Source organism: Chenopodium album, chromosome 12, assembly GCF_948465745.1.
Source record: "Chenopodium album chromosome 12, dcCheAlbu1.1, whole genome shotgun sequence".
Taxonomy (NCBI): domain Eukaryota; kingdom Viridiplantae; phylum Streptophyta; class Magnoliopsida; order Caryophyllales; family Amaranthaceae; genus Chenopodium; species Chenopodium album.
Window position 1 is genome coordinate 5,831,388 of NC_137845.1, and position 11,493 is coordinate 5,842,880.

Here is an 11,493-nt window from a genome sequence, read left to right on the forward strand (position 1 = left end):
TTCAATCTTTTGAAGCTTGAGACCTCTAATAGTGGCAATTGAAGTCAGGTATGTGTCGAATTTTGCTTTACATTATGTTGTGCTCTGTTTTTGGGTTTTAATATTCAATGTTTGAATGTTTGATTGTGAATTATAGCACGTTGACAATCTTAATTGTTGAAGTTGATATTGTTACTGTTGTATTTCTTAGAATTGCATGATTGTGTTTGTAAAAGTTATTGTATTTGTTTGTTGATGTGATTTCTGTTTAGGGTATAATTCTTACCTAAGTAGTGATTATATGTTGTTGTTGCAGAATGGATCAAATTTCTGTTGTTCGTTTCTTCGCAGTCTCTGAGATCTTCACAGCAGCGATTTTGGGGGGAACACACTGACATCGAACAAGCTTCACCCAACCTATCCTATCTTCCATGGTTATTGGTCTAAAAGAGGAGGAAGAATTGAAGAACGCGAAATTGGCATGCTCATTCAATTGGGAATTTGCACAAAATTGGCAGAGAAATTGAGATTGAAATAATTAGGGTTCATAAAATGTGAAAATTGGGGAAAAATTGGGGAAATCGATTTAAGAGGGAAATGGGAGGGAAGTGGGTATTCACAGTTGGAGGGAATTGGGTATTAAGGGTAAATTAGTCATTAACTGTATGGTTAACTAGGGTTACAGTATAAATTAGTCATTAACTGTATAATTAACTAGTTAATTTTACCATTCGCTTAACATAATAATTTGAGGTTTACCATAGATATTTACAAAAAATACTGTTTACCACTGAGAAAAGTAATAAGTTAAGGTTTACCATTGAGAATTTCCCAAAAAAAAAAGGGAGTAAAAGTGAATATATATATATATATATATAACAAAGGTTGGGCCCTTTCCCAACAAAGCTTAAAAGCAAGGTTAATGAAAAATCTGGACCACATATATGACATTTGGGCTAACCTTAAACTTAAGCTACTCCGTATCATTTATCTGATGGGCTTTCTTTGCCAAATTGGTGTATCTTACAAGTACCCAGTTCTCTTCCCTTTTTATTTTTTTATTTTTAGTGTGTGCGAAAAAAAAAAAAAAAAAAAGGCATTTTGGCTTTAGCAATTTAGAAATGCCCTCAAGGCCTCAATGAATCCTTTAAAAATAAATCAATAGGAATTCATATTTCGTCAAAAAGATAAAAAACTAATAAAATTGTATTTTCATGCCTTGCGTAAATGAGAAAGTGGATATTTTGAGCATTATAAACTTGCAAGGAATTACTTGGTATACATCACTTACTTGTGGGCATTTATGTTATAGTATTGACTTATATTACCAATGTGTGCATCAATGGATGTGTATATCAATTATGAAATGACACATTTGAATGTAACTAGACCTTAATAGAAAATTTGAGTAATGTAATTGTTGATTCAATTTTTGACCCAAATTCAAAATAATCCACTTTAGTAAAAATTTATTTGAAAGTTAAAGATTCACTTATACTCGTATCTAATTGAACATGAACAAATAATACTTTGTAATTTCTATATCATAATCCTATATTTGTAAATCGTATAATGTTCGAACACTATGTAACATTTTTAACATTTTTAGGGAGTAACATTTTTATGTAACATTTTTTAGGTGGTGTAAAAAAACAATTTGGATATGAGAGTTGTTTATTAACGTTCTAACACTTTGTAATTTATGTAACATTTTTTAGGTGGTGCAAAAAACAATTTGCCACTGGTTAAGGTTGTGTAGACCTTTAGGGAGTATTTGCTGTATTTCCTTTTACAACATACCATAACACAATAATTAATCATCTTTCTTAGTACTCATAAATAATGCTTTAGGTTTTTTTTTGTTTTGTTTTTTTTTTTTTTTTTTAACATGAAAAAAAAAAGCAGAAAAAAAAAAGAAGTCGTTCAATTTCCTTGTAGTTGCAGTCTCTCTCTTTCTGTTTCTCTCTCTAACAGACAGCGTGTAATACTCTGTCTGTGGAAGCAGATCAAATCCATTCCCCAAAACCCATTTTTATTAATTTTATTATATATTTTTTTTACCCCTTTCTTCTTCGTTGTTGTTGTTTCGGAAGAATTTCAGATTGACAACTCTTCTTCCTCAAATCTTCAATGGAAAGCTCTTATCTTTCTGATTAAACCCAATTCCCCAATTTCTTTGATTATTCAGAAACAACAACAAATTGATGAGTGGCAAATTCCTGAAACCCAGAAATTATATTCATGCCCTAACCTTAGATTCCTCTTTTGATTTTCTGGGTTTGCTTATTTTTCCCGATTATCGAGCTGGAAATCAAGGGATTATCAAATTGGATGCAAATTAGAGCTACCCACTTCGTCGATTTTCCGGAAATTGGTTGATTTTGAGAGGAGATTAAGATCAAGTGATTGAAAAATTTTCAATTGGAAGCAAAATCGAGTTGCCTATTTCGTTGATTTTACAAATTTGTTTGATTTGGGGAAAACCCATATGATTGAAAATGGTGGGTATGTAAGAAATCTATGAAAATTTGAGAATTAATTCTTAAAAGATCTTGCAATGGAGCCAAGACCGCCATTAATGAAGCTGCTGAAATTGGGGCTTTTATTAACTTTCTTCATTATTGTTGTTGAATCCCAACAACAAACTCAACAATCATCCCAACAACAAACTCAACAATCACAGGCTGTGCAAGATACAATCAATGATCGACAACCACCACCACCACAAACACCGCCACCATTCATTCTCTCTCCTCCACCTCCACCACCACCATTGCCTTCACCTCCGCCACCGCCTCGAGTGCCTCCTCCGCCTCCTCCTTCGTTTCCGCCGCCTCCTCGAGTGCCTCCTCCTCCGCCTCCGCCTCCACCACCATTGCCGCCTCCGCCATCGCCACACCCTCACCCGCATCGTGTGTCGAATTCAAATTCGGAAGCAAACGCTATGAGAAGCCATAAACACAAGTCTAATTTGAATATTGGTAAGAAGGTTGGGTTATTGTTTGCTGGAATTGCTGTGATCTTGCAAATTGGAGTGGTGAGTTTCCTAGCTTTTAAAAGGAGACAGCTTTATAAGATGCGTGACTAATATGATTGCCTTGTGATGATCAAATAGTTTTTTTCTTTACCTTTTTTTCCTTCATGTATTCACTTGTTATTCATTACAGTACTAAATTGTTTAGGAGTTATAGTGATTCTTTTTTCGCGGTTGAGGCATAAAAGGAGGCGATTTATCGTCCATTCAGTTTGGATTGGATTGGATTGGATTTGATTAAGTTGGTGGGTATAGCTGGTGAATGTGGTGAAGATGAGTGATAGGATTAATCAGTTTTCGGATGATTCGATGTCGGAATGGAGGATTCTAGTTGAGGGATTGGAATTGGAATTTGAGCAATTGAGGATTAGTGATTTGGGGTTCTCCTTGATAATCTACTTTTCTGTAAATGGGGGTAAATCTTTGATTGTTTTTCTATTTTCTTTCCTTGTTAAAAGTTGTGTTGAGATTCATATATCTTGTTTGCAATACATTGACTTTACAATTCATACTTGGGAATATGGAGATTTTTCTACTCTGTATTCATGTATTGGTTCTATACAGTTTACTGACTTTGATCTAGACGGCTAACATTGTACTAATGACTGTAAGTAAGAGGAGTTATGGCAATTATCCTATTCAAATGTTTCCGTTTGTTGTCATTGTGTTAACTGTATGTTGATTATACATTGATTATAAGTCTGAATTGTCTTATTCGTTGCAAATTCACAATGATGAATGGAATGTGTATGTTGAGCAATTTTCAGTGCTTTTTCCATTGTTATTGATGGTTTTACACTTTTACCACATTTAAGATGAATGAATATCACAATTCATCACCCACATCTTTCACGCTCTCTTCATTGTTAAGTAAGAGTTTCAGAATTCACCGGTGCTCGAAAGAATAAGCTTACTACAGTACAAGGTTTAGGCAGTAATCACAGCAATAGCATTTTCAACTGTCCTGTCTATTTGCAATTGACGTTGGAACAAAGGCCTCTGCTTTCTTTATGTCGACGGGCCTGATTTTGTTTGATATTAGTGTTCCGGTGATCATTTCTTAGCTGCTGCTGCTTTCTTTTTGTAGTGATTTGGATCTAATTTGTCATCTTCTTTCGTACGAGTCTGTAATCAAGTCGTGTACAATTTTAGCATCTCAAAACAGCATACTGAGTGCTAGTTTCTACATATGGTCTGTGACAATCTTATAGCTTATGTTGTGGCCTCGTGGGACTTGAACTGTCTTATTTTGAAGACACTTGAACTGTCTTATAGCTCAGATTAATACCCATTTTAGAATCTATTGTTTGGGTATCTGTTCTTAGAGGAAGTTGCTATGTAAGCATCAAGGCAACTTTGTTCGTGAAGAAAACGAATATTAACCATACCTTATCTTTGATAAAAACTTATGTTCTTTCCTTTTACAAGAAGAGCCAAACCGTGCCAAGCTTTCTGTTTCATATGACGGGGCACAGTTGATGTTCATGTAATGTTTTGGATGTATGTTTGATATGTGACTAGGGAAGTTGAAACTATGGAGTAAGACAGTTCAACTTGTGATAGTATTGTCTGAAATTTGAGGAATACTAGTTGAAGGGTGATGCTCAATTGTGGAACATCTTCATGTGGAAACTTTGGCTGATCTGTCCTTAATTTGCTTAGTAATTAAGGCTTACTGTATTAAGATTGTGAATTGAGTAATTGTTACTGTGACTTTTGTGTCTCCTTGGAACAAAGTGAAAAATAAAATAAAAAACTTGTCGTTGTTTTGTGGCATGTGGAGTGGTTGCTATAAAATAGACTTTTTGGGTTTGCCTTTTAGATATGTCATCCTTCTGCCTTTTTGTTTTAATCACACACCAGATGCAAGACCATCCTTTCAGGTTTTCAATAGGTAAAGGTAAGTCTGGAGGTGGCAATTGGGTCATTCAGATCGGGTTCGGAGTGGACCAATTCAGGTCGTCTTTCTTGAGTAAGACTTGTTTTGGTAGATTTTGGGTTCAGATCAGTTCTTTTGCCAATATGCTTATTTAAATAAAACAATCATTATTAGCTACATTGACTATCAGGTAGGGTATGTAAGGGAGACACAAATGATTTCGGGTAGAGCTCAAGTCGTAGATATGGGTTAGTTTTGCCAGGTTTAGGGAGTAGTGGTGTGCAAAAACAGATGCAATCTGTTTTTTTTGCATATTGCAGATGTCAATTTTTTTTCTTCCCGTATTCATCGTCCGGTTTAACGAGTATACACTCCGGTTTAACGAGATTGGATTATGGGGTTACTCGGTTTGGTTTCATGCTTTCGACTCTTGGATTAATTTTTGGCATGTTAGCTCACTACTTTATTAATTTTGCAACTTAGACTAGTCTGATTTGTGAATAGACAGTCAGAGACGCAAAGATCCCTTAACCTAATCATCTAAATATCCAACTGACTGGTTTGACGTCTTCAATTTGTGGAACCATTCTTAGGATTTGCAAAAGATAATGTTAAGAGATAACATCATTTATTATGGACCGAATTACGCGTTATTTTCAGTACTTTAAAGCAAAAGGTCTAGGACTCAAGATAGATGGGTGTTGCCCTCCAAATTAGTAACCTGGGCATTTAAGTGTTACATGTACTTTCAAGTAACAAATTTCATCTCTTTCACCAAGTTGGATTATTTTGGTCTGAAAAATTAACAAATTTGGGATGATTTTAATTAGAATTACTCACTAGTTTTGTTAAAAAATAATTTTGAGATGAATGGTATCCAATATTAAAATTTCCGTATTCATATGTACTTTGAATTAACAAAAAATTAACGAATTTGATCTCTTCTGCCCAAGGCTAAGGATTCCCCGCCCCCCTAATTACTACTTTCGTTAATTGTTATTTGTAACTTTGAAATTTTAATATCTCACAAAGTTGTAACAATTAATGGAGGCAATATAAAACAGATACACAAAGCATATTGATCCCCTTATCTTGTAGGGAAATACCTAAGGGTAGAGCTAAATACGTATTCTTTAGTAATATTTGCTCAAGCCTTAATAAATCTCATTATTTTAAGATTACTACGAGCATTCATCAAATGATGCCAATTGAGCTGGATAACCCTACTATATTTTGCGAAGTTTATGAGAAGGGAACTCCGACTATATTTCGTAGCAAAAGAGTTGACTACATTTTTGAATGAAAACAAATTGGTATTTCTTTAGTAACAAATATTAACTAAATATACTTTATTTTAGGAAAAGAAAACATATCAAAAGAATAGTGTTGTTAAACGTGCTCCCATTTTACATACTAATGCTCGTATTTTTTAAGAGATTTCCATTTTTACCCCTAGCATATAAATACTCATGACTAGGATACTCGTAAAAATAGGATACTGTTAACACTAATCCTACACAAAACACTAATCCTAACACAAATTTATTCACGAAAAAAAAAAATCGGAAATTCAGGACTTCCGCCTAGATTTTCCGAAAACACCATGGAGGATCCGGAAATTTCAGGCGGATCCTTCGTGGTGTTTCCGAAAAATCCAGGTGGATGTTCCTGATTTCCGATTTTTTTTTTTTCGTGAATAATTTTGTTTAAAAAACTGATTATTTTTATTTTAATTTGATTGTTGTTGTTGTTGTTGTTATTATTATTATTATTAGTAGTAGTAGTAGTAGTAGTATGTTATTCTTAATATGATTATTGTTATTATGATTATTGTTTTTGTTATTGTGATTATTGTTAGTGTTGTTCGGCATGTAATGTAAAGAACTTGACACTTTTATATTTTGTTTTGTTGTATGTAATGTAAGAACTTAAATACTTAATTAGTTTTATAACTATACATTACTAATTGTAATTAATAAACAAAGTAATTTAACCACGATACTAATGGTAATTAATTTTTTGAGAGAAAAAAAAAAAAAAAAAAAAAAAAAAAAAAAAAAAAAAAACTGGATTTTGGACATCCGCCCAGAAAATCCGGATGTCCCAAGGTGGATCCGCCTGAAATTTCCGGATCCACCTTGGGACATCTGGATTTTTTGGGCGGATGTCCCATTTCCAGAAAATAAAAAAATAAAAAAACAAAAATTTGAGGGTTCGGGATTGACTTGGTATAAATTTGAGGGGATCGTTTGATATAATAATGTTCATGACCAACAAAATCCTTTTGTCTACTACAACTTGCAAAAAGGGTAAAGTAGTCCATTCATGTAAAAAAGGGAGCATTAGTATGTAAAATGGGAGCGACATTTAACAGTTCACAAAGAATACTAAAGCTTAAGGATGATATTTTAATTAATCAATTTATGTAGATTTTTTCATTGCCATTTGCATTAACAATGAACCATAAAGACAAGCTCGTGAAAAAACCATTGAAAGTTAGCTAAAGAAAATAAAAAGAATAACGTAAATAGACCAAATTATGTCAATTATGACACAATAATCCTCAATAGACCAATTATGTGCTATCCAATCTAAAAACATAGCTCCCAACCAAGGCATGGTGTAGTTGGTGAGCAGTTCACCTTGTAACCTTGAGGTAACAAGGTTGAATCTTTAAATATGTGATTTATTAGTAGCTAATCAATGGCTATGTGTGGTTCTAAACAACATTATATAAGCATCCCCCACCACCATCAGTTGAGTTAGGTTCCAAAATTTCGAAAAATGGTTCAATTTCAAGTACTATAACGTTCGAATTTAACATTCAATGAACATTTTTGGGCCTAAAAAAACTTAAGCATTAAGGTGCTTCCCGGACCTCCCAAGAGCCCTTTAGTGGCTTGAACCGTCTAATTCATGTGTTTGACCCATGACTTTGCATCCCTTCTAATCAGGTTATAAGTCGCCTTGGCCTAAATGGACTAAATGAAGTCACTTGTGAAACCCAACACCCAAAAATTCTAGTATTTAAGCAAAATTGTAAAATGGTAACACGGCTTTGTGCCCCACGTGCCGGCCATGAGGCAATTTTTGCCCAAATTTATGTCATGGGTCTAGTGCTTCTAGGTTCCAAGTTCCCAACCCAAACATACAACCCACAGCCTAACACACAGAAAGCATCGTCCACTGCTCGTGCTGGGCTGTTTCGTGCTCCTGGTGGGCCCGGCACCGCACAATGCAAACTGTCAAGTGTATGCAAGAGGTTATGAATCTTATGATTCGTAAAATTTTGGAAAATCTTGTTTTGATTAATGAAAAAGCAATTGAGAAGCATGACCTATGAAAGAAGCTAGTAAACATGTACATCAAGACTTAATATTGCTATAAATGCTAGAAACTCCATTGATTTACAAATATGAGACTGAATATAGTGACATAAGCTAATACATGGATTACTTGCATTCCTTACGTAGCTATATACTCTAATCGGTGAGGGAATTGAAGTCGAGTCCACCAAGTTGTCTGTCTGCTAATTCTACTACACCAAGTGCAGTCTATGATGTTGTCTGTCCTATTATCGTCTCCACGGGCTTCGACAACAGCTGCAATGGCCATGAGTCAGCTGGTGTGGGATATCTAGCATGAGGTTTGCTCACAGTTCTGGGTAAATTAGAAGCTGCATCAGCCTTTTGAAAAGTCTGCAGGTCAGGATTGATTGGAATGACATAGAGTGGGCCAAGAATTGGCTGTTGCGAAGATGGATCAGTGGTCGCCAATGGTGGTAACTGGCCTTCCATGAAGTGTGAAGGTGTTTCTCCATGCCAACATTCAAGAGGGGGGCTTGCGTTTAGGTCAGGCTTAGATTGGCCTAGCTTCTCTTCCACTTCATTTTGCATTTTCCTTATCTGCACTTCAAGTGCAGAATTCTCTTCTTTAAGCTCATTCTTCTCTGCTGTCATCTAGCCAGACAAGAAAAACGTCAGAAAATACTGCTTATGGAAAGAAGGAACGATCGCAAAGCCAAAGTAGTCATTCAGATATAGTTGCTGAGTCGTAGCAAACATCCAGATAGTTTTTATTTTTATTTTTTTATTTTTTATTATTTTTTTTACACTAAAATTAGTATTAACAACACAAAGGAGACAGATGATATGCATAAACAGTACAATGGCCACATCAAGTACTATCAATGTAGCTTTGCAATTTTGGTTCAAGAATGATTTCCTATATGTTATCCCTTATTCCTAAGTTCAGGCAATCAGTCTAATGATACCAACAGGAAAGGCATAGAGCCATAGCAGAACTATCAGCACTCAAACATTTTTAGTTTCTGCAATCCCTTCAAAGTTCAAACAATTGTCTCCTTTTACATAAAAATAACTGTTTATCCCAGGACAAGCAGATGTTAGGATGAGCATATAAGCAAGGTCATTGGCTTTCTTGTTTGCAATTACATCACATTTTGAAAAAAAGTTAAAACCAGATATAAAAAAGTGGATGCATCATATACAAATCCATTTCAAGCATCAAAGATGAAGGCCAGAATCATTGCTAAAATAGCATGCCTAATATCATGATCTTCAACCCTATAGCAAATATTAAACACAATGGGTAGAAGTTGAAGAGCTTACATATTGAGACTCTGACAGCAGAGTTGCATTCTCCTTTCTGAGGCTTTGAATATGAGAAACCATATATTTCATGAGCTTAATTGTCTCGTTCAGTACACAAGCTTTACCGTTGTTCTCTTGGTTTAAATCTACATGGATTTTTAAGAATGAGTCTTTGACCTAAAGTATAACAGGACTAATATCTATGTTGATGAGTTCAACAAATCCAGAAAGTGAACTTACCAAGAACACCAGCCAGTTTATCGAAAAGCACATTTAGTTGTTCACGCTTCAATCTTTCTCTCTCTGCCTTCATTATTTTTTTTGGTAATTTACCCCGCTTTCTTTTGTTGGACTGAGGACTGCAAATAAAACCACTTTTAAGTAAAAACATGCTTTAATCACAAATGGAATTCCCATAGAACTGAAATAAATGGAAATGGATAGGAGGTAGGAGCTTGATCATAATCCATGTAAACTCAAGCATAATCAAGCCTTCTATTCTGGTTTCAATTAAGGTAATTCATAACCCAAGCAAACTTTGAAAGAAAATTGAAGTTTCATTTTCGTAATAATAACTCTTCTCTCTACTTTTCCATTGAAATTGTTACATATTGTTTGTATGCTCCACCATCTATTTTATCTTCCTGATTACATGTCTACCTTACCTGCTCTCTAAAGCATAGCATTATTCACACACCATTAGCACTTGAAGCTAATCTGTCTATAAATAGAACAAGACTACCCGTCTACCCCATCTCAGTTTTAAATAGTAAGTGGCAATGATAACTAGTATGAGCTAGTCATTTTGTCCCCCAAAAGACAAATCTTTAATGAAATGAACCATTGAACCACTACACAAACACAATAATACTAAAAAAGTCCCATCATGTATAGCAATCAAGGAAACATAGTTGTAAACTTGTAAATTCATACAAAGATAAGTATGATCCTCTTTTTCGCCCGAAATATAAAAGAAATGGTGAAAACTACCCCGTATTGTGTACAATCAGACTAACCATAAAAAACTGCAAAATGTTTTCTACCATAATATCGTAAGCTCAATCAGATTACTTACTCATCCACTACATCCTCCGGAGCATCGCTTTCCTCATTAAGAACGGGATCATCGATAACATCCGAACCCATTTGTTTCTAGTCACCAATTACCAACCCTTTCCCTTTCCCTTACCCTTTAGTTTTAGGGTTTGCTGAAAGTTTTCTACCCTGAGAAACAAAACCAATTTCAACCCAAATTTCAAATTTAGTCAATAAAAATTCAATTTGATCAAAATGCAGTGGTAAATTAATGCAACCTTTATCAATATCTGGCTTCAATTCCATACCATGTACTAAAAGCTTGAAGCAGCAATTACCAAAAAATTGAACATACAAATTACAACCAAATAATCACGCAGTATAATTCAGCATAATCTTCTAACTTCAATGAAGAAACGTATCAAAAATTTGCAAATTTTTCGCTGTTCAATCAACACAGCTCAATTAATCCGAACTACAATTTTAAAAACTAGACAAATCCAAGAAAATTGAACACATAAAAAACAAATTATATACTCTATACATAATTAATTGCTTTCCAATCATTCAATTCAAACATAAAATCACCGAATTACCCACAAATTAAACAATAACACCATGAGAATAAATATCAAATCACCAGAATAAATAAACAGAAAAAAATCCAATCTTTGAACATAAAAAATCAAAACCCAATTCAAATACCCAACAAATTTGCAAACTCATCTAATTAAAATTCAAATTTACCTTGAATTCAATTTCAACAAAGAACAAGCAAACAATTGGTGGGGTTTATCTTTTCTTGCTCCACCAAAAATCAAATTGAAGGGGATTAAATTGTAGGAATTGTGTAGAAGTTCATCAACTTTTTTTATGGTTTAATTTTGGGGAAGTTTGATTTTTTTTTTTTTTTTTGTGAGGAAATAAATTTCCAAATTATAAAAGGAAATACT

The 11,493-nt window shown here is 34.2% G+C and overlaps 1 protein-coding gene across 2 annotated transcripts; it reads right to left on the reverse strand.

Annotated features, from left to right (window-relative positions):
* Positions 1–8,253: 8,253 nt before the first annotated feature.
* Positions 8,254–11,493, reverse strand: LOC145571770 (transcription factor bHLH47-like). Of its 2 annotated transcripts, XM_081630804.1 has the most exons (5): positions 11,288–11,491; positions 10,581–10,729; positions 9,746–9,864; positions 9,524–9,651; positions 8,254–8,851 (listed from the first exon to the last, which is right to left on the reverse strand). In XM_081630804.1, exons 2-5 carry the CDS (start codon positions 10,649–10,651, stop codon positions 8,447–8,449), a joined length of 723 nt encoding a protein of 240 aa, XP_081486930.1. In that variant the 5' UTR covers positions 10,652–10,729; positions 11,288–11,491; the 3' UTR covers positions 8,254–8,446. The 2 variants fall into 2 exon arrangements, with proteins under 2 accessions (XP_081486930.1, XP_081486931.1); XM_081630805.1 differs by lacking the exon at positions 10,581–10,729 and having other exon boundaries at positions 11,288–11,493.